The sequence below is a fragment of the Bactrocera tryoni genome, unplaced genomic scaffold (assembly GCF_016617805.1).
Source record: "Bactrocera tryoni isolate S06 unplaced genomic scaffold, CSIRO_BtryS06_freeze2 scaffold_25, whole genome shotgun sequence".
NCBI classification, from domain to species: domain Eukaryota; kingdom Metazoa; phylum Arthropoda; class Insecta; order Diptera; family Tephritidae; genus Bactrocera; species Bactrocera tryoni.
The window spans coordinates 21,076,020-21,101,209 of NW_024395977.1; the positions used below are offsets into that span (position 1 = coordinate 21,076,020).

Consider the following 25,190-nt stretch of genomic DNA (forward strand, 5'->3'; position numbering starts at 1 on the left):
TCTTTACAAAGCAATGCAATTTATAACAAATCTGTTATTTATTGATATTATTATAGTTAATTGATGTCGCAAAAATTTTGAGGTGTTACGGTTAGGTAAATTTTTGTAGTATTTTAATTTCTCTGTTTGATTGGAAAATCAACAATATTTGCTCTTTAAAGAAGATATGTCTGCCAGAAGAACGTCGGTAAAATTTCAATAATTTTTAGAAGAATAGTTTGCTTCTCCTGAACTTTTGCCATTTTTCGAATTGTGACGATATCGGTTTTGAGAAAGATCTGGTTTATTTTCTTATCTAACGTATTAAGCCTTTATCCCTGAAACAATGTTATAATTCCGGAAAAATCTGAGTTATCTTTCTTTATGTTTAAGTATTGTAAAGGTACTTACCGGTCAAAGTACTCACGATTTCTGATCTGAAGATTTTCATCCCTGTTAAAACGACGACTTTCTATAAGTATATAATATTTATAACTTTAATAATTCTGCTTAAGTCATAGGTCTATATAGCACACTTTTACATACCGATTTTCTGTATTTCCAGTCCACCTCTACTCTGTCCCTCACTGTTGTTATCCAGATTTTGCACCCCAACATCTTTTCTACGCCAGCTTGTAGTATAATTCGTAGAATCCTTATTAGTTTTCTCCAGCTGAATATCTCCAATCTTATCGTTGATTTCACCTTGATCAAGTTCTTGCTTTAACTGCTGCTGACGACGAGCTTCGGTCATTCTTTCTTCTATCTCCAATTCACGAGTTGCTGTATCAACTGGCTTTGCAGAACCAAAGACCTTTTGAGACGTAACACCACCTTGTTTGAATTTTCTTTCATTTTCATCTATGCTTTCTATGTCTCTATCTAAATCTTTGTTCACAACTGGCAGAGGTAATGTACGTGGCTTCAAATTAAGTTTAGGTCTTTCAAATTCTTGGTCATCTCTTCTAAATTTTATTGAAATACCTCTCTCGGCATCTTTATTTCTGAATTTTGACTCAAGACTTTGGTTTGTATTAGTTCTGATTTCAGACCGCCAAGAGCTATTAGATTTATTTTCATCTGGTTCATACTTTCTTTCTCGACTAAAGTGCTTACCATAACCATCATTGGAATTATTAGTATTGTTGTCTCGACGCCAATTGGTTGATTCCCTATTTTCTCCACTGTTATTGAAACCATCAAAGCCACGACGATTTCCTCTTTGCCTAAAACCTTGGTTATCACTCTCATTTGAAAGTTCTATTCTAATTCTTCTACCTTTAATAGATGGGTCTGGCAAACTTAGAGTATTGATTAAGTCTTCTCTATTCTCAAACTCAACATAACCAAATCCTCTTACTCGACCTGTTTCGCCTTCCTCACGAGGTAAACGCAAAGATAATATTGGTGTTGCTCCGAAAAATTCTTGTAAATCTTCTTCCTTTGCATCAAAAGGAAGGTTGGTTAAATATGCAATATATGGAGGGCTATGTGGAACGGAATCATCATCAAATATACGATTTGCTCTAGGAGCAGTTGGTAATTGAAAAACTAGAGGCATAGTATTAACTCCATCGTCACTCTCTTCACCCTCAAGGTTCCTTACTTTTTTAGCTACTTGTGTGATTCCCACGGGTACATCACCATTTGCCAGAAAAGACTGCAATGATATTACGGTGCCCTTCTTCTTTCCTTTTTTCCCTTAAAAGATATTACATTGATTATTATTTGTGTTCAATCAAAACATCGCTGTTAAAATATTGCAAAAAAAGATAAGGGTTGAAAACAAACATATATTGTAACGCATATACACTTATAACTTCTTTCAAAATATTTTTCAAACAGACATAACATAAACTATTTTACCTAATCTATTTGATCCAGCTGTAATTATCTGAGGAATAACATCCAAATACAAACACTACGAGTCACCAGGTTACCACAATTTCATCAGTCTAATACAATTGATAACGATTTTTTTGTTATTAACTTGCAGCTATATGGTTTTTGCTATTTTTATTATTTTTAGCCAAGAAGTGTGCATTTTTTTTTTTGCCATCAGGTTAGCACATTCATTTTGAATTGCATTTATTTTCGGAATTTAAATAGGTATTAACACCAAATTATTTGTGTTGCTTAAGCGCTCTATTTGCTTTAATATATCTTAAGGAATATCGTATCGGTTAAAGAGAAAGCAATTATCGAAATAATTGAAATATATATGTATAAAAAAATTAGGAAAAATCGCTATGGGTTAAAGATATAACAACTGTCGAAATAATTGAAATATGTATCAAAAAAGTTGGCAGAAGTCGAAAGTTATACAATTTCATCAGTCTAAAACAATTGATAGCGATTTTTTTGTTATTAATTTGCAGCTATATGTTTTTTGTTATTTTTATTCTTTTTATCCAAGAAGTGTGCATTATTTTTTCGTCATCATGTTAGCACATGCATTTTGAATTGCATTTATATTCGGAGTTTGAATACGTTTCTTTATGTTGCTTAAGGGGACAGTCTGCTTCAGAGGCTTCAAAAAATCGATTTCTTAAGGATTTTTTTGGGAAGGAAAGAAATAATTGATTAAAGCGAAATTTCTAAAGTTTCTAGTTATATATTTAAACATCATTTAAACACATGTGCAAATTTGCCTTTGAGAAGCAATGATGCCCCGATGCATCTCGCGTGTGCATTTGTCGACGGCGGGCAAGTCGCAATTTCTATCGAAAACAAAAAATTCGAAGAGATCTACATTTTTTAATAATTTATCTTCTAATTAAACTAAAAAAATATCCATAAAAAAGTGTAAACTTAACATTTTTTTTTTAATTGAAAAAAGTGGTTTTTGACCAAAAAAATTGTACTCTATGTTCTTTAAAAATATGTTCAAACTTGACTTTTCTTAGTTTTTTTAGTTTAAATAGAAGATAAATTAATGCCAAATATAATAACCTTTGCCCCAACTCCATAAGACATTTAGTTTTTTTCTATCCTGCCCGCCAATTAAGGAAAATCGTAAAAATGAAAAACTGAGAAATCGCGCATCAAGGCTTTCGCTTTTTGCCCATGCGCTAATATATCTGCTAGACGCTCGGTCACTATTTCCTTTCTAGCTTCGACAATATTTCGATTTCCCATCTATAACTTCGGGGACATATTCTTAGTTAATTTTTAAAGAGATTCAAACAAATTTTGATTGTCATGCCCGCCGTTCGACAAATGCACATGCGAGATGCATCGGGCAATTGCTCCCCAAAGGCGGAATATCAAAAATTTTGTATCACAAAAATTTGTAAATGATGTTTAAATATATTACTACAAGTCCTAGAAATTTCGCTTTAATCACTTATTTCTTTTCCTCTCAAAAAAATCCTCAAAAAATTGATTTTTTTTAAGCCTCTAAATCAGGCTCCCCCCTTAAGCGCTCTATTTGCTTTAATATCTCATAAGGAAAATCACTATCGGTTAAAGAGAAAGCAATTATCGAAACAATTGAAATATGTATCGAAAAATTAAGATAAATGTGTATCAAAAAAGTTGGCAGAAGTCGAGAAGTTATATAAATCTTCTTACGTAATAAGTCGGAATACGGTAAAAAAATAAAGGCGGTAACAATAGTGATTTCAGATGTTTACAAGAAAGAAGTTTTGAGGAAAGCATTCAACTCATTAACTATGCTTGAAGACGGACGAAGGCACGGTAACTTTTTCCACAAAAAGGCCCGAGGGATGCGCTGCGTAGCATTTTCAGATTACACGAAATTTTATTTGGAAGGGTCTGATTATTTCCATGATCTTTGGAAGGAGATACATTAGTTGGAACGACTACATAGTCGTGTCAGCAATAGTACAACGTAGTGCGGAGCTATCTTTTAATATGGTAGATGGGTGCGAACTGCAACTTTTTAAAACCAATATTGATGCAAAATAGTAAAAAACATTGTGAAAACTGCGTTATCCACTTCAAAAATTTGTTTGGAACTTTGCACAATACGATAAAGCACCGATTCACATTGACCTGGTGTTTAAATCTGGGTTTGGAGGACAAAACCTCGATTTAATGCAGTGGCTCTCTTACGCACTTGACCACTATGCAATAGAAAAGGTAAATTAGTTGAAGGTATTAAAATATATATCTTCAATTTCTTTAATTTATTATGAAAAATTATATGATTCATTACCTAATCGGATCTTTGATATATTTCTCAACAAGGCGGGATCGACTCATCATTAAAAAAGTTTTTAGTAAAAAATGTTAAAGAATATTAAAAACCGTGATATATGCTAACATAGTGACCTAATTTGTATTGCTAATTTTTCTGTTGATTTCGGAAAAAAAATTGTTAAAAAAAATCTATTACATCATATGTACATACATATATGAACGGGAATAAAAATAAGTCATTCAGTACTAAGTCAGGAGTGTACGGAGGATGACTCATCAATGCGATGTTTTGAGTGCTGAAAATGCATCTTCGGCGGTTGGTTTTCTTGATTCCTTAAAAGACAACTGACAAGAACATGGTTGTGCATCAATCAGAATTTACTGTTCTGTATTTTTTCATTTGTATGTTTGCGATATATGGTTTGAAATTACTTGTTGTGCAACATTTACCATGGTTACCATTTGCTTTTGTGTCAAAGTACCATCTTCATCCCATATTTCTTGCAGTTCGGTGTCTTCAAATTTCTTTGGTGGTCTTCCAAAATCATTCTCTCTGAGGCGGTTAAACCACCTTTCTTCTGATAGAGCATGAACACCATATGCTTCGACAAGCATTCGATGCGACTCTGCAGCACTTTTCTTCAAATGGAAACAAAAAATTAATACTATTCGCAAATCATCTCTTTTCGGTACAAAATTTGACATCTTCAACACAATGAAAAATATGATGTTTCTTCAATGACTGTAAGATTATTGAATGTGGTTGACAGATGTCATTGCAGCCAAACAGAAAAAAATGTTCCCTAGCAACACAGTTTGGTATTGTCGTCCAAAAGGCAGCTCCAGGCACGGTGGTTCACAATTTAGAATCTAAATCAGATTTTGCCAATTTGTAGGTGAGATATTGTATTTAAAGTTTATTTTCGATACTTTAATTGGTTTTGATTTAGATACTGTAAAGTGAAATAATCATATGAAATAATTAATAAAAATTTCGATGTATTCGAAAATGGCATAGTAGTACAAAATCGTACTGCGTACCATACGGATATCAAAATAGCACTATGAACCAAATTTTATCTAAATTGGTTTAGAAAGTAAGTGATGACACGTTCTTTGACCAAATTTAATAACGGCTTTTTTAAGGACCCTTTGTATCATCTAGGGTGTGAAATGTCTGTAACATATACATATATTTAGTTAGTCTTTGCGTACGTAGTGACTTCAACATACCCTTATATTGGACCACGCTCTCTTTTTAAAAGCTCACAGGTGCCTCTTGTCACTAATGTCCTCTGTAAAAAATTACAGTTTTGTTTCTAGATATCTTCACCACGACATCTCAATCCTTACGCAAGAAATCACTTGTACAGAAAGGCAGACGAAGGGGCAGTCACTTTGATTAAAGTTTTTGTGTACTTTAGATCAGTGGTCGGCAGCCCATAGACCCGCGGGCCCGACTGCAATCGTGTTTTTACACAGACACGATCGGCAATTCACATGTACGCAAGAGATTTGTATACACAAAGCAGCTAGTCTCTGCTTGCCTTTTGTTAAAGCAACATTATGCGCGCTTGTTTAATTCAAATACACTGCGAAAATATGTTTGACAATTCTTGGGAATTGATGTTTTTTTCTTTGAAAATTATTTAAAAAAGCCGCAATACTACATTTGTTCGACACAATTAGCAAAATGCAGCAAATATAACATAAGAGGGCACTACATGTCACACCATATTGATTATGAAAAGTACAAAAATGATGAAAGAGCGGAACTACTTGTCGAAATGAAAGCCAAAGCGTTCAATAAATTTTTAAAACAGCCAGATCATAATCAAAATTGTGAAGAACGCCAAATATTAAAAGCCTCTTATGTTGTTGCGCTTGCATTGGCAAAGAAATGTCGTCCATATGAAGACGGTCCTTTTGTAAAAAATCTTGTTGAAAATGTTTTAAATTGCTTTGGCCAAAGTGGCAAAGATATGGCTTTGCTTGTTGAAACGATTCCATTTTCCAAAATAAGTAATTTTTTATTTGAGGATTTGAAAAAACGCCTTCAGGAATGTTTGTTTTTTTTTATTTGTTTAGATGACAGTACTGACATAGGTAATACATGACAATTAATAATTTTTTTGAAAACAGTCCACGAAAATTTGGTTACTTATGAAGATTTTGTTGGGTTAGTTTCTTTGCATGGTCATGTAAATGGGCAAACATTGTGGAAAGCTGTTAATGAGAGAGTTTTTTCAAAATTTGACAAAATAAATTGAGTGCTGTCTGCATAGATGGAGCAAAGGTGATGGTGAAAAAAGAAGGGCTTTATTGGACATTTAACCAAACATATTGATGTGCCAACATTTCATTGCATTATACACCAGCAAGTCCTATTTGCTAAAAATTTATGCTTGAATGATGTGATGAAATTATGTGTAGAAATTATAAATAAAATAAGAGGGGGTCACAATGCGTTAAATTATAGAAAATTTAAAACATTTCTTGAGGAGGTTGAAGCTGATTACGGTGATTTACTGTTATTCACAGAAGTAAGGTGGCTTAGCAGAGGAAGAAGTCTAGAAAGGTTTTTTGAACTTCGATGCGAAATTTTAGAGTTCTTAAAACTGGATCAGTCTCCAGATTCTAAAATATTATCGGGTCATTTAAGCGAGAACGACTTTTTAATCAGACTAGCATTCCTTACTGACTTTTGTAATATGATTAATGAACTTAATCTTGCATTGCAGGGCGAAAAAAAACATATATTTGAATTATTTCCAATTATTAACAATTTCAAAAGAAAATTACAAATTTTAAATGAAAAATTAAGAAATAAAAATATAAGCTCACTGCCGAAAACTGGATCACTTAATTTATGTATTTCAGATTTATTTCAAGAATTCTTTACAACAAGTGAGGAAATATTTCACAACATAAACAAGAGATTTGAAGATTTTAATAAAATATTACCGGCTATAGACCTTCACAATAACACTTATGTTTCTGATGTACAAAATCAAAGCCCTGCAATTAGAAAAGAAATACAACAAATGATAGAAGATGTGTCATTACCTTTGGCGACGGGAAAGGAGTTTTGGAAGCAAATATGTAAAAAATAAATACCCGAATTGCACAACCGAAATATATAAGCTCTATTCAATGTTTGGCACCACCTACATATATGTGCGAAAACGCTTTTTCTATATTAAAAATCATTAAAAGCAAACATAGGAAACGTTTAACAGACACGAATTTAGAAGACCTCATGAGAATTAAACTTAACAAAACTGATATAAATATAGATGACATTTTAAGAACTGTTTAATGGTTAAACTTAAGGTGCAAACAGTAAACGCAAAGTTAACCTGTAATTTCAAATAATATTAATAATATTTTTTTAAATTAAATATTCATATATTTAACCCTGCAGTGGTTGTGCGGATTACATATGTATAAACTTTTTATGATTAACAAATTGAAATTTTTATTTTTTTTTATAATTTTAGTGAAATGAAATACATTTACGTTTTTTTCTTAGTTATAATGAAAAATACCTGAAGTAAACAATAAACAAAGAAGTAAGCAAATATGTGGATTAGTGTGTTTTATTTTTAAGCTTAAAAATGACATATGTACATACCTATATAATCCACGCGACCTATCACGTCACTTTACAGTGCGCTAGCACTGCAAGGTGAATCGAATTAGCTTTGCGCATTTTTCCAATATTATTCAAAATACGTTTAACATTTTTTCAGACTTCTACCCCTTACAAGGGAATGATTTTTCAAATTTTCAAAAAGCAGTTCTGATATTTTTTTATTTTGTAATATCTAATACTTCTCAGTTATTTTTAAAGTGTTCTGTGAAATTTTCAAAAAAATATATATTATTTGCGCGCAAAATTTTTTGGGTGTACAATTTGACAGCGGCAATGAGTATTTTTGCCACATACGCAAGCAAGAATATTTTTGTATGCGTGCACTCGGCACTTGCCGACCACTGCTTTAGATAAACTAAATTATTATTGGTAAAAAACAAATAAAGCATTGGCTCCAACACGCATCCATGAGGAACACCCGCTCTTATCGGTTGCAAGTTTGAGTTTGCATCCTCTTGGTTAATGCAGAAGTACCTTTTAAGTAGGAAGCAATTATTCCGCAAAATTGTTTGGATAGCATGTCACGACTTTGTCAAAAGCTTGAGCCACGTACAAAAAGGCCGCCGTACAAACGTTATTTTTATCCATTATATTTTCAACGATATTAGCAATTCGGTTCATCTGGTCTATTGTTGAATGGTGGTCACGAAAGCCAAATTGATGTGTTGGTATAAGGTGTTTATAATCATTATTGGTTTGAGCCTATTTATGAGTACATTCTCAAAGACTTTAGATAACAAACGTTTACTGGTTTACACCGCTTAGGTATCATTATGACTTCAGATACTTTCAAAGCAATGGAACGTATCTTAGGCACAATGCGCTGTTTATAATGTTAACAAGCTTTTTATACAATTCTCTGGTAAATTGCATAACATTCCTCCGGTTATTAAATCGTAACCAAATGCCTGTGTTCCCGATAAGATTTTTAATTTTTTTAATAGTAACAGGAGATACGCTGATGTGTGAATCTAATCAACTATTTTCACAGTTTATCTCATATCCATCGTTAGGCGTAAATATATTTCTCGAATTATTTGCAAATACGGCAGCTTTCTGTTAATTTGTTTTTGTCCATGTAGTTTCGTTTAGTCTAATGGTGCGACATGTTTTATTTGTTTATTCAGATTTCTTGCAGCTTTGCAGAGTGATCAGTCAGTGGATTTATCAGCTGTAAGTTTAGCCGGATATGTTTTTTGTGTCCTTAGTTTCGCTGTATATTTATTAAGCTCAGTTTTGAGAATTAAGCATTTTCAGTGTTAAATGACAAAAATTATTTAAATTTCAATGTTTAGAAATGTACGCTTACAGATTCGTATATTTGCAATGCGCAAAAGGCTCTGCATATACATAAGTTATAGATATTTTATACCAACGCACACAAATTGAATTATTTCACGATGAATTCCTAAAATCTTTTGAGTCTTTTTTATGTTGTTACATAAATATTTAATTAATATAGGTTCGATAAGATATATATATGTTTACATATTTATTTGCAGGTCATTGACAGTTTTGGCACGATTACGATTCTTTTGGCGCCGCGATTTGTCTTCAGGATTAAAAAATGTATACACATATCCCTCCTCAGGCTCATAGTTTTCGAGATATTTCTATTTAAAGTTCAACAACTTTACATGCAATTCACTCTCACAGTTGGTTTCTTTACATGACATGACAAATACCAGGGTTGCCACATGTTGTGTTTTGAAAAAACAATCAAAAAAATTTCTGTTTAACATATATAGGGGCAATAGTACGAAAGGGTTTTTGTTTGATTGATATGGATTTTGTACCTTATGTTATTTAATAAATAAAAATAAATAAGTAACTCTGGTCGGTCCAACTCCAGGGTGTTCATAGTTCTTTGGTGTCGAACTACTTTCTGTACTGACGGTATTTACTAAGTATGTAAACACACAAATCTCTTGAAAGTGTGAATGTGCAAAGTAGTTTTTAATGTAAGTTTATTTTCTTAAAAAATAAACAATAACTGCAAATTTTGGATATATTTCGATGTGTACAGTATAATTAAAAATATATTAATTGAAAAATGTGTGAAAAGTGGGTTAAACATTGTGAAATAACGAGCATTACTTTTACAAATTTTTGAACTTTAAATACAAATACAAGGTGCGTTCCAAAGTAAACAGGACTTTTTGAATCTATTTTGAATCCCTGGTGGAACCATTTATATGTCGACTGGTGCGTTAGAATCTGCTACCTTTATCGATTGTCCAGTGAGAACATTTCATCGATTGGAAGTGAAATTATTGCGTTTTAGCCAACATTAAATTTTGTTTTAAAATTGGTAAAACTTTTACCGAAACGTTTGAATTGATGAAACAATTTATGGCGAAGATTGCGTATCCCGTGTACGAGTGGTTTCAAGGTTTTCAAAGTGGTCGTGAGGACATAAATGATGATCAACAAGTGGGCCAATCAAAATCCGTGATTACCGGAAATTCCGTCGAAAGTGTGTGTGAATTCATCAAAAATCAGCCGAAATCATCATTGAAATTCATGGAAATGGAATTGAACATCTCCAAAACATTGATTTGTCATTATATATTGTGTGCACGGTTTGTTCCGCACAAAGTGACTGACGACAAAAATTGCTCAGAACCCAACATTCGAAGGACTTCATTAAAGAAGTTTGTTTGATCATAAATCAAATTTGAACCATTAACCACTCACCGTATTCACTTTATAGGGCACCGTGCGACTTTTTCCTTTTCGGAAAAATGCATTTGCCCATGAAAGGAAAGAGTTATGTAGACGTAGGGGCCATTCAAAAGGCTTGCACCGGCATACTGGCGGCCATACCGACCAACGAGCTAAAACACTCATTCGACATGCTTTTGGACCGCGCAAAAAACTGTATTGAAGCAGGCGGAGACTATTTTGAATAAAATAAATTAATTTGGCCATAAAACCATTTGTTCTGTTACATTTTTAAAAGCTCTGTTTACTTTGGAGAGCACCTTGAAACACAATTTAAAATTCCATTTAACTCTTTGATTTTCCAAAACACAAATCCAGAAGTATTAATAATACGGAATAAAAGTTTATAGTAATAATTCCCTTAAAGTATGCATAAAGCCTAAATCCAATCAAACCTGTTCAAGACCCTAGATACCGAATATGTTGACGCCTGTAACTATAGTGGTCGAAAATATCGGTCAATGTATGGGATATACAATTGAAATCACGAGAGAATTCTTGCCTGACAATTTCAACTCTTATTAGCCCCCATATACATATGTAGCTAATATACAAATTTTCGAACTTCAGGTTGCCTTTGTACCACATATGTATGTATATCGGTCAATATGTGAGTTATGTCAATGAAAATGAGAGCGTGTTTTACTCTTAACGTTGTATCTTTTCGCCTAAAATAGATAAATTTGAGTGAAAACTTGACCTAGCGCATATTTAACTAATATTAGAATTTTGAACAGCCGGCTGTTTTTACTCTAGGTGATAGCTTTTTTAGTATGTAGCATGTTAATAGAGATGGTATTGTGAAAAATAGACAAAATCGGCTCGATACTACCCGTCCTTCTGACAAACTTTATGTGTCTGGCAGTGTCTAGTATATGTATATTTAAAGTTGCTTGGATTTCGATCCTCTGGCTGACCTTTTACACCTTAAAGTAAATCCCTCGCTTTGATTCTTGCAAGTTGCAAGAGCATAAAATGTTCGTTTGCACCCGGACTTAGGCCTTCCTTACTTATTTTATTTTAATGTTTTCTAGTTGTATTTTGTTTCATTTTTCGCCTTTCTATTAATTTGTACATAATACTGGATTAAAATAGTTTGAAATTATACACAAAATAGTTCTTTTTACTAATTTTCTATCAATATTTTTCGTAAATAAATTTATGAAGGTTTAACTACAATTGCTTATAAGTTAAAAATTTTTGGTACTCTAGTCAACCTCACTGGTACAGTGGTATTTGGGGTTTAGTAAGTGAAAATTCTATGAAAATGAGAGGAAAAGTAAAACTGTTGATTATTAAAAATTTACAGTACGTTTCAAAATGTCTATCGTTAGAATGAATCCTAAATTGATGTTTAGTATATTTTAATAAACTATTTGTATGTGGCATTTTTGTATAGTTTTATTAAGATTAATTATTATCTTATTGTTGAGGGTTAAAAGCTGCAAAAAAACAAGTAAGAAAGAGCTAAGTTCGGTTGAAACCAAACATTTTCTACTCTTGCAACTAGCACAGCATATGTACAGTAGCTGTCCAATAAATTACAAACGAAGAAAAAAATATGCAGAGTTCTAACTTTAATCATTAATAAAAACATAAACATTTGGCGTATTTTAAAAAAACATTATTTTTTATATGCTATATACTTTAAACTTAAATTATTATATTTTTGTATTGAGTCATATTCAATACATATTATTAAATTATATTAAAAATATTAAATTTTTGCTCTCGTTCGTAATTTATTGGACAAGTACTGTACATATATACACACATGGTCAAAATAATAAGTACATACGCCCGTGTAGCATTCAATGACTAATAAATTCTCTTTTGTTTAAAGAGAAATAATATCATATTTCTTTTCATATATGACTTAAAAAAAGTGAGCTATCAGTTGACAGCTGGCATATGTGAAACATCGAAATTATTTTATACAAGTAATAGGTTAAAAAGTACAGATTATGACACGAACTAAATATGGTATACAATGAAAGAATACAATATTATGAATTTTTTCCAGAAAATGATGACAGAAAGTTTATTCAATAAACATTTATTTTCTTTATACACAAAATCTTATCCAAATATTTGTTTAAAATGACGTCAACTCAATTATTTTCATCAGTGACTTCCGTAATAGTTACATTCGAAGTTGCCTTTGACGGTATTACTGTGACAATTGGTCGATGATAACTGAATTATGTTACAAAAGTTTTAGACATCACATTATCAAGATATCTAATAAATACAGCATCTATTGTTGTTCCATATCTTGTAGTACATTCTCTTGGATTGTTGTTTATTTTCAACTGAAATTATTCTTGCAGGAACGATATTAATGGCATATACCCATATAGATATGATTGTCGCCTTGGCGATAGAGGCCGTGGTTACGATCACCACGCTATATTATTGTTATTATGGAATATATGGGCGATACGCAGTCTATACGTAGTCTATATGTAGCAGAGACAGTAAAATAATAGAGAAGGTTCACGATTAGGGATATTTCGCTTTTGGGATATTTACTGTTTTGGATGAGCGTGTTTCACCACATTTAACATCAGGGGACACGAAAATAGCAGAATTGAGCATTTTCAGTGTTAAATGAGAAAAGTTATGCTATTTCCGATGTTAAGGAACGTATGCTTACAGATTCGCATATTTACAATGCGCAAACGACTCTGCATATAATTTATATACATACAAATGTATGTATATTTTCTATATATTTTAATGGGTTGTCAAAAAAGTCTTGCGGTATTTTTATTGAATTTTTTTTTTATTGAATTTGAAATGAATTTTTGATGACTCATGCCCAGCTCTTGACCGATGCTACGGCTGCTACTATGCCGGTCTCTTTCGACCAATTCAGCGATTTTATCGCAATTTTCGACGACATGCCTTCCGGAGCGTGGCGCATCTTCGACCACGTCTACACCAGAACGAAAACGTTGAAACCATCGTTGTGCGGTGGAAATGGAAACTGTATCGGGTCCATAAAGGGCACAAATATTATTGGCGGCTTGAGATGCAGTTTTGCCTTTATCGTAGTAGTACTGTAAAATATGCCGTATTTTCTCTTTATTTTGATCCATGTTTGCGACGCTATAACTCACGAACGACTTAAAAGAAACGACAATCAATCAAACACATGTTAGCGCGTGAAATGAGCTTTCCAAAAAGGTATAGTATGACCCGATGCGACGAATAAAACTAGAACTACGCGCTTTCAGGGCCAACTAGCGAAAATACCGCAAGGCTTTTTTGACAACCTATTATATCAAAGCACACAAGCATGCATTATTACTTAAATATTTAATTAATGTAGGTTTAATAAGTTATATATTTACATATTTATTTGCTGGGCATTATATGTTTGATGACATATTAAAAAACCAAGCGGTCGCGCATATTCACGTACATATGAATGTAATTATGTGTGCATGTAAGCAAATATGACAGACCATACGTATATTTGTAAATTTGTCTACACACAACTTTGTATGTGAATGTGTACACTTATTGCTTCATGCGAAATCTCCGTTGTCACGGGCAACCAATGGCTGAAGCTCACGTTTTGTCGAAGAGTCAATGTGTCGAAGAACTGACGCGACGACAAAGCGTCACAACATTGTGTTCTTCTTCTTCTTAATTGGCGTAGACACCGCTTACGCGATTATAGCCGAGTTTACAACAGCGCGCCAGTCGTTTCTTCTTTTCGCTACGTGGCGCCAATTGGATAATCCAAGCGTAGCCAGGTCCTTCCAACGGAGTGGTCTTCCTCTTCCTCCGCTTCCCCCGGCGGGTACAGCGTCGAATACTTTCAGAGCTGGAGTGTTTTCGTCCATTCGGACAACATGACCTATCCAGCGTATGTCTTTGTCCTGTCCTGTCTTTTAATTCGCTGAATTATGTCAATGTCGTCATATATCTCATACAGCTCATCGTTCCATCGAATGCGATATTCGCCCGGGCCAACGCGCAAAGGGACGTAAATCTTTCGCAGAACTTTTCTTTGGAAAACTCGCAACATCAACTCATCAGTTGTTGTCATCGTCCAAGCCTTTGCACCATATAGCAGGACGGGAAGTCGAGTCGACGTTGAGAGTTTTCGAGAGAAAAATACTGCGAAAGATTTATGGTCCTTTGCGCATTGGCCACAACATTGTGTTGCTGGTAGAAAATCCGAGGTGTGGCGAAAACACAAACGAACGATCGCCAATTGCCACTGCTTTCCTTGCCGCTGTAACAGCTTCTCCTACAAACCAGCGTAAATATGTATGTTTATGTATGAGCTTGCATATATATCGACACAGATTTTTGCAAGCCGCGTAAAAATATACATATATACAGTGAATCAAAAAAGTTTTGGCACACCTTGATTTTCTAAGGAAAGATAGTTAAAAAGCAACAAAAAATAATCTCATTCAATTATTTTTGTATATAGTGTAACTGGTAGAAACAAAACAAAATGCAAGCGAAAATATACCGTTACATTCAACCCCCCACTCCCCCCAAATCTAGAAAAGAAGTCAGAAACAGAGAAACACATCAAAAATTCAAAAGATGTGTGCTAATAATGTTTTTTGAGTATTCCTCTTTAAGTTGACTTCCTTTGATCCCGTTTTTGGTGACTTCTGTTAGATATTGCATATTAATGAATAACACAGTACAACAGCTAATCTGGGGGGTGAGAAATTCCAAGTCAGGGTATGGTACTAGGTCAGTATAGTAAAACCCTCAAAGGGTTTGGCGTTCGTATGTGTCAGTTTTTTTTATGACCTTTTCAATTTTTTCTTATGTTATAGTGAACGAAAATTGAGAACCAAATGTAGTGTGTAAAAGCTGTTACAACCGTCTAATGGATTGGAAAAATATTTAATAGTGGTTCGCGAGTTATGTTAAACTACGTTTTTGCCAAAATGTTACAACTAAGCGAAAAACATCAAGATAAGGAAAAAATTTAAAAGGTCATAAAAAAAAACTGACACATACGAACGCCAAACCCTTTGAGGGTTTTACTATACTGACCTGGTACCATCACCCTGACTTGGAATTTCTCACCCCCCAGACAATAATCCCAAAAATGTTCCACAGTGTAATTAGAGCAATTGACTTTTAGTAATGTGTTTAGCCTTGACATAGATTGAGCAAAATGGGTCGCAGAAAAGAGATAACCGTTGAAGTGCGGAAACTCATTTTGAATCTGTATCTGGAAAAAAAATCATTGCGCGAAATAGGACAAATTGTCAATAGATAATTTTCCAAAGTAAGGAATGTAATAAACCATTACATAAACAGCGGAAAAATAGAAAGCAATTACAGATCTGTAGGCCAAAAACTTTTTCTGATCGGGAGGAACGATCCATAATTGGCGCAGTGGCAAAAGACCCAAAAGTTTCGGCTGTAAAATTGAGTGAAAAAATGCAGGAACTGGGGAAAACATTTAGCTCACAGACTGTCCGAAATACCCTGCATAAGGCCGGTTATCATGGTCGTGTACCTCGACGAAAGCCTCACATTTCAAAAGCTAACAAAAAATAGAGGTTGGATTTCGCTAAAGCTCACCTACACCAACCTGAAACTTTTTGGAAAAACGTGATTTTTAGCGATGAATCCAAATTCAATTAATTTGGATCGGATGGGTCTCAAAAAATATGGCGAAAGCCCAACATGGAGCTCCAAGAAAATAACATCTTAAAATCAATCAAGCATAGCGGCGGAAACGTAATGGTGTGGGGATGTATAGCGACAAGTGGAGTAGGGAATCTTGTTTTTATAGACGAAAAAATGAATAAGCTTGTTTATTTAAACCTTTTGAAGAACAATTTGCTTCTATATTGTATCTAAATTGGGCTTAAATGGAGAGAAATGGCAGTTACAGCAAGACAATGATCCCAAACACACTTCGCGTTTGGTTCAAGAGTAGTTAATTTATAACTGCAAGCAGCTGAAAAGACCTCCACAATCCCCTGATCTCAATCCCATTGAGCATATTTGGCATTTGCTTGAAAAAAATTCGCAAGCACCAAATAACTTCGAAAGAATCCCTTAAAAATGCTCTGAAGGAAGAATGGGCCAATATTACCAGTCGGGAGACTTCCCATTTGTTCGCAAGTATGCAAAGGCGTTTGCAAGCGATTATTAAAGCGAATGGAGGTGGAACAAAATATTAAATGATATTATTGAAGCAAAGTGGAAAAACTGAGATGTGCCAAAACTTGTTTGATTCGCTGTATATAAGTAGATGCTACATATAGTCTACTTCGTATGGACTGCCCATATATTCCATAATAATAATAATATAGCGTGGCGATCGTAACCACGGCGTGTATCGCCACGCCTATAAATGTTTCACATCAATAACAAAAATAAAAATATTTGTAATAGTTGATATAGGAAGTTTCTTGCAAATAATAAAAAGATTAAAAAAAGGCTGGACAAAATAATAAGTACATCAGATATCTGTGAATGAAAAAATGTATTTGTTTGAGTTTTCTGTCTCCTATTTGATTTTTATTTACTTTTTTCATCAGTACCCAGTATATCCGTCATTATTTTCAATTCCTTTTGAGAGTCATTTTGTCATACTGGAGATAAGTTTGCGGCACGTATCAATTGGAATCTGTTTTTCAACAAAATTCCCTAACTGATATTTATTTTGGAACGATTGCTTCTCAAACCGTTGCTTTAGCTTCACTCAAAGGTTTTTAATTGGATTCAAGGCCAGAGATTGACATGGTCATTTAAGAGAACTCACTCCATTGCCCTGGAACTAATCTTCTTTTTTACATTATATAAAAAATGTGTACAAACAAATAAGTGAAGTTTTAGTAAATATTAAAAGGCTGGGATTTAAAAAACATCCCCCGATTTCGATGGGGGATGGGCGATCCAGATCAAGAAAATATATATATGTAGTTGCCGCTGACTTATGATTTTTGAGATATTTGCATTTAAAGTTCAAAGATTTAACTATTTAAAACGCGAGTTTCTCTGATTTATAATGAATTTTACACTTATATTTTTAACTTTTATATCCTCTAACCATTTACTAATTCGTTTATAACCATTTTTTATAATAAATGGTGCGAAATAACTTTTATTCAATATTTAATTTTTATTCACTTTTCCTCCTCTATGCGACCATACTAATTTTATTCCCGAAACCCTTGGACGGTATACTAAAGTTTCCCCCGAAATTTCTCCGAATGTTACTAAAAGTTGGCTTCAACTTAATTTTAAATTTTAAATTGATTTTCTTTGTTTTTATTGATCCGATTTTACACATTTCTGATACAAAAGCATGTAGATGTCAGAAACAGTGCATATTCGGTACCGAGGGCTTGAACATTTATTGTCCAATTATGACAATTAATAGTCATGAGATGGCTTAAAGTGACTATTTTTGCAAAGTTTAAAACAATAACAGTGAATACTTTGTTGCCAAAAATTTGGAAACAAAGCACTAATCACTTTCACGATGTTAATTAAAAAGCACACGGGTTTATAATGTACAACCATTGAATGTATTTTAATGCGTTTTCAATAATTTAATGTACATAATTAAATTTATACAAAATAATAAATTATATTCGAACGACGAATATATAGCGAATGTTGTTCGTCGGATTATGGGGAGCGAATTATGTTGAACGGTGTCGACGCGGCGCAGTGTAGAAGCAGGAATTGTGTGAACGAATGTGTCAGCTTCCCCGTTGTCCATTCCTTTTGTTGGTTGGGTTGGTATAGGTGTGGTAAGTTATTAGTTTTGCTTTGCAGTAGCATTCTGTGGTGAATTACGCTATTTTATTAGGATGCGCCAGTTTTACCGGGTAGAGGGGGTGGATGCTTAACTCATTTAAACAAACAGCATTGAGTATCGAGTTATAAACAATCAAATGAATATTATATATGGAAAGTAGGCGCGATGAGAGACCATTTTTGACGCGGTGTGAGTAAGCTCTCTGCTGCTGTTGTTAGGGTCTAGTCCAATCCGAAGATGTGCGGATTGTATCCGTTTACTTAGAAACCTACTGTCGCGGGAACTCCCCCTGCGGATAGGAGGGACCCCCTTGGGTTCGGGGGGGAAACCGAATATACCCGTGGTAAGGCATGCCTGTCGTAAGAGGCGACTAATATCCTGGCTACCAGTCCAGAGCCGTATGGAAGCTCAACTGGTAGTAGCTTTGGCTACGAGGTCTGACCGGAGACCACGGGGAGCAGTAGCCCTTGGTAACTCCAATCTACTCATTGGCTTTGGCCCTTTGTGGTGGTTGTGGTTAAAACCCAAATGCGGGAAGAACTGACCTTGTCAGTTGAATGCGGAGTTGCATTGCAACCGGGTGCCGGATCCAAAGCACGGCAGAGGTTTTAGATGGGCCTCGAACCGTACCAAGGTGGTTAGTGTGTCCATGCCACACTGCCAATTGGTACTGAAAATGCTTAGCATTCTCAGGGCGCTGATCAACGCATTATTTTGATCCGCTGTGCTTTTGAGCGCCGTGGAGTAAGGCTGTCGTCAGCAGGTACCCACGTTAAACACACCGGATGTTGTCGCGGGAACGGCCAGTTTTCACTTTGTTTATTAATATACACACTCTTAACTTTAAAATAAGTTCATATTTTACTTTTGTTTTGTTATTTTCTAGCTAAATTTATTAAATTAAAAATCACTTAGCACACTCATCGTTGCAGATGTTACATTGTTTACACTTATGAAGAAAACGAGCCACATTTTAAACACCAAATATGAAGATCGAGATTCTTTTTTCTTTTTTAACTATACAAATTCCCAACATTTTATAAGCTATAATTGAGTATGTAAAGTACTCCTTTCAGTGTTGGCGGCCTTCAGCCGCGTTTTAAAAAAATTACCCTGGTCGAGCCAATACCCGGAGTGACTGAAGTACTTTCGGGGAGTATACCTTTCTGCGTTGGCAGACTTCGGCCGCGCTATAAAAAAAATTAACCTGGTCGGGCCAATACACTGGTTCAGAGGTGGCCATATTAGCCCTCAGTGGCATTTTGCACCGTTCGGGCACGCGTGCACATTTTGAGGGCTAGATGAGGGAATTATCGCGGGCAATCGCTTAACAATTTTAAGTTTCTTTATAACTACCATAAATTTATAAAATGTAAGACAAATAATAAGAATTATAATAAATATTTCAGAAGATGTTCTTTGGTTAAAGTTCCAGCTGCTTTCAAAATGCATTATTTAATGAAATCTCCATCGAAAAATGAATGGTTAAAACTTTATTTATCGAATGAATAAAGACGCATTTGGATGTTAAATTACGTTTTGTAAATGTTATATCTTTAAATATCCCGATTTTTTTTCCAAAAACTCAATAATTAAGACATTTCGTGTTTTATACTTATGTTTTTCCCTATATAAATAAAAATCAATTAATTCGAAATAATAAACTAACTTGCTTAACTTACATTTCAAATCTGTGAGCGACTATCTTCTTGTTTTGTTTCTGATAGCAAAACCGATAAAACTGGTTTCCGTGACACCCAAAACCGATACAAATTCTGTTTCGTATATCATCAAACCAATATCTGAATTCATGAGTCCTACTACTTTTTTTGATCGGTTTCAGTTCCGATTCGGACAACTATCAGATTCCACAACAGCCCTGATTAATACATTTCCAGAGATCTTTAAAATTTAATAAAAAAATTATAGAAAAAATCCTCAATTCCTTGAATATTTTGATAAAATAACGAAACTGAAGTATATTACAAATCATATATTTATATAAGCATTTTCATTAAATGGAGCTGCAATATGTTTAAAGAAAATATATATTATGGTCACAAGTATCTTTTCTTTTTTATATATGCGGGTATATAAAACTGCCTTGCATATGTACGTATATAAGCCTACAACTTAAAAAAAGATTTCTCAATTCTAACTAAAATGAATTTTTACAACTGGCATCATCACCATTAACAGTTTCATCACATATGATGGGTAGTTTAAATTGTGTTGTTTTCTTATTACATAAAATTGTTTTTAGATACAAGTATAACTTATATAATTTTTTCCTAACAGTGATTAGAATTTCCCACCATATAAAGGTAAATAAACGCGAATATTAATGCGAAACTTGAAAACCTGTAAAATATGTTTACCTCTTTTTGTTCACACAACTGTACAATTCTGATATGAAGTAAATTTCCGCTCATTAATTGGTGTACAATGTCAGTATTGCCAGAGATAAAGGGATGTCCCAGTTATTCCAGCATGAGAGCGCTTCAAAATTAGCGTTTTTTTTATAATATTTTCCATTATGGCCAGGTTGGACAAAATAATACTTTTTGGGCATTTAAATTAAAACACCCAACATTTAGTACGAATAAAAATTACTATATAGTGGCTAATATACATATAGAGAAAATTAATAAATATTTTCCAAGGTATGTTAAAACAACCGACTTTTTATCTTTCAATACATAATAAAGTAAATGAAGATAATACTATGATATTTGCCATTGCAAAACGTTTCATCAAATAAAAATCATTTAATTTTCATAGTTTTACATCTTTTACTAGTGGTCTTGAACAATGCAACAAATTCTTCCGTTTACATATTTTTTTGGTAAGATTTCAATCTGTCAAAATCAAAATCGATCAGCTGATCGAGTTCAGGAGGTTTTGACGTTTAGCAATTTCTCTCTCACTTCTAATGAAAAATGAGTTGGGCATCGTTTTATCTCTGGTAATGCCGCAGCCATTCTGCAATGAACATCAAGTTTCGGAGGAGTGTCATTGATTTTTTTGCAACTCTTGATGCTGTTCCTTCCGTAAACTGATATTCCCTTCACCTAGCTGTCATTCGCACTTTGCTAACTTTGCGGACCGAAAATTTTCCCATTCCTGCTTTGGGTAACTGAAGTACTTTCGTGTAGTATTTCTTTAAAAAAATAATCCTGATCGAGACAATACCCGCGGTAACCTAAGTACTTTACTATTTTATTAGGAAATGTTATTACATAATGTTACTTAATTGTTTATTAAATTTAACCCTCTCAAGCACAAATAAAAGTGGGCGAAGCTAAAACATTTTTTGACAGATATATGTTAGTCTTAACTGAAGTATGAAGTGATAAAAATTTCAAAGTCCTTAGTGTCCTGGTTCGTTTGTTACAGGATGTTGCCTATGTATAGAGCCCAATTACACGAGGCAACTTTTGTTGCGGCAACTCTTGGTTTATAGGCGAGGGCGACGAGGAGAGGGGAATCGCGCCGAGTTTCCAGTGTTCAGCAACTCGCTTTGTTTTCTTATTCGTAACAGTTTGCTGCGACGTTTTTCGGCATTCGTGTTCTTTCTTTCGTAGTACATAGTTGCATTTGCGTATCTTTTTTTGAAATTAATATTTTGAATATATTTAAAAAATTTAATTTCATCTTTTGGTAATTAATTTGCAAATATGTATACAAATATACATAATATAATATAAATATTTTAGAAAATGGAGTATGATGAAAAAATCGAATTAATTAAAGATATTGTGAAATGTATGGAGGAAGCCATACAAATTGATTCAGACGATAATAAAAAGGGTGATATATCTTTGTTTTAATAAATAAAATGTATTTCTTAATTGACAGAGCTGATTAATATATGTGATAGAGTGGCCCAAATACCTATAAGGAAAAAGAAACGACAATGGGTTAAAGTAAAGAGTAGACAATGGGTTAAAGTAAAGTGAAAGAAAATGAGAAAAAAACTCGAGCAGAGTTGCGCAACACAAGTTGCTCGTGTGAAGGTAATGGGCGACAGCAAAAGAGAATCGCCCGAGAATTAGCAACTAAAGTTGCCTCATGTAATCGCGAACATAGGCAACAGCACTTTTACAAAATTATTGTAATCAAACTAAACACTTTTCCAACGACTTTTTTTATTTTTGATAACTATCTTACCTTTATTTATTTATGTTGTTCCCTTGATTTTACAGTAAAACAGCTATTTTACCGTGCGATTCTGTACCGTGATACAATCTCAAGTGTCTAAATTTGAGATTTTAAGTTAGAGACAATTTTTGAGATTTGAGGCGATTTTGCTATTCTGGCAGTCACAAAATCTTTTACATTTCATTATTCAGAGATGTTTTTACACTTGGATAAAAATAAATAAGTCGATAACAAATATTAAATTTTCAATAACATAGGCAAAAAACATAATTATCAATAAAAATAAAAATATATGTTGACTTTATTTCATAATATTTACGAAATTTATGTAAAATTGATTTATTTTTAACCATTTCTTGTTTGAGTTGCTTACAAAATATAATAAACGACAATCGATTAATATCTCTGATGATCTCAATTTAGTATATTCAAAATGGCAGACAAGAGTTCTTTTTAGTTTTGTGACCTGCATCCTCATAATAATCATATTAAACACTTTTTGCGTAAACGCCTTTTTTCGCGATCTTGACAATTTCACTCTACGAAAAACACCTACTGAATGAACCCTTGCAACCCACAATAGAAGAATTCACTGTAAGCTTAGACAGTACAACAGACCGCGCGTCATAAAAATTTAAATAACGGGACATAGAAGCATATACATACATACGTATGTACAATGTTGTCTATAGGTGACATCGGGCATGAAAGGGTTAAAACCATAAGTCAGCGGCAACTATAGATACATATACATATATATTAGGTTGTCAAAAAAGTCTTGCGGTATTTTCGCTAGTTGGCCCTGAAAGCGCGTAGTTCTAGTTTTATTCGTCGCATCGGGTCATGCTATACCTTTTTGGAAAGCTGATTCCACGCGCTAACACGTGTTTGATTGATTGTCGTTTCTTTTAAGTCGTTCGTGAATTATAGCGTCGCAAATGTGGAGCAAAATAAAGAGAAAATACGGCAAATTTTACAGTACTACTACGATAAGGGCAAAAATGCATATCAAGCCGCTAATAAAATTTGTGCCCTTTATGGACCCGATACAGTTTCCATTTCCACCGCACAACGATGGTTTCAACGTTTTTGTTCTGGTGTAGAGGTGGTCGAAGATGCGCCACGCTCCGGAAGGCCTGTCGTCGAAAATTGCGATAAAATCGCTGAATTGGTCGAAAGAGACCGGCATAGTAGCAGCCGTAGCATCGGTCAAGAGCTGGGCATGAGTCATCAAAAATGCATTTCAATTTCAATAAACAAAAAAAAATTCAATAAAAAGACTTTTTTGACAACCCATTATATATGTATATTCTTGATCTGGAGGACCTCCTCTATCCGTTCATACCATAGCTCGCAAATAACTGTCGACCGTTTTTCTTCTTATGCTCTCGTTGCGAGCACAACCGAAAAAGTTCATACTCTCTCGTTCTCGCTCTGAGCAAGAGACTCTTGCTGTCTTCATTTATGTTTTCTGTTGAGCGCTTTTCGCTGAGCTCTTTGTATTTCGGTCTTTCAATGAGCAGTGCGTAAAGAGCGGAACGAGAAACGCTCGCACAAAGAGAGTCAGCAAAAGACCGATTGACCGAAAAACTCAACGCAAACGGTCTTCACATTTACTTTTGTTGTAAAGCATTTAGATTTTCTGCACTAATCGAACTTCTTCGTTCACTTAATATAAAGTGTAGGGCTGAGAATGCCCGCTCGACGGACACTTGCGTTGCAGGTGTAGCCTGCACAACCTGCGCTAGTGCACTTACATATATGCGGAATCTTAAGCTGCAAATCATTAAAAAATTCCAATATACTATTTGAATTTAATGGTAAGCGACCAAATGTTACGTCGAAGTTTTCGATGTCAGCATAAATTTTGATAAGTTTTACAGAAACAGGATCTTTTTTGCTTTCTGACACTGTCTGCAACAAATATTTCACAACTTAACACACTCAATTCACGATCGCAATTAATATATTTCGTCTGCAAAACAGACGTTTAACGATTTGCTTGCCTATGCGTGTGAATGTATACCAATACATACGCAAAAGACTTTTTGCTCCACTGAACACGACAAAACGGTCTTGGAACAACCAGAACAAAGCAGAATAGAAAAAAACGGTTTCGCTCTGAGCGCAAGCAAGCTCATTCAAGAACTCATAAAACGATTGCTCTCTGAGTCTTTTCGTAAAGAGTCAGGGAGAGACACTTATTTGCAGACAACGAGAAACGGTCGACAGTTATTTGCGAGCTCTGGTTCATACCCATTTTAACCCCGAAATCGCCAATATACTAAGTGTTAGCAACATCATTTTTGCACATTCCTTCTCTGAAGAGGCTTCCCTATCCGCACATCCCGAAATTCTTTTTTTTACCCAACCGCCAAGTAATCGGAATTGTGCCAAATGGATTCATACGGATAGGGGAGGTCCTCCAGATCAAAAATATTTACATATACAGTTGCCGCTGACTTATGGGTTTTGATATATGTATTGGCATTTAATGTTCAGGTACAATTCCGATTTCTTTGGCGCCGCGATTTGAAAGTGCCGTTGGAAAGAGGAAGTCCTCCTGATAAAAAAAATATATAGGGTTATAGGTACCGCAAACGCTTAGTTTACGATATATTCGACCTTAAAGTCCAAAACTTCGCAAAGTTCAAACATTTCAAGAAGCTATTTCACCACGTTAAACCCACTTTATTCACATTTTTCTCTTCAAATTAATTAAATTACACTATAATC

At 34.1% G+C, this 25,190-nt stretch overlaps 1 protein-coding gene across 3 annotated transcripts in view; it reads right to left on the bottom strand.

Annotated features, from left to right (window-relative positions):
• LOC120780307 (eukaryotic translation initiation factor 4B-like) overlaps positions 1 to 25,190 on the bottom strand; it is a 55,100-nt gene that overhangs the window by 27,166 nt on the left and 2,744 nt on the right. For 2 of the 3 annotated variants that reach the window (XM_040112599.1, XM_040112598.1), the window contains exons 2-3: positions 526 to 1,680; positions 391 to 451 (exon numbers count right to left, since the gene is read on the bottom strand). In XM_040112599.1, the coding sequence (XP_039968533.1) occupies positions 391 to 451; positions 526 to 1,680 (1,216 nt within the window). Of the gene's footprint in view, positions 1 to 137; positions 318 to 390; positions 452 to 525; positions 1,681 to 25,190 lie in introns of those variants that run through there. The other variant, XM_040112600.1, reaches the window with a different exon arrangement.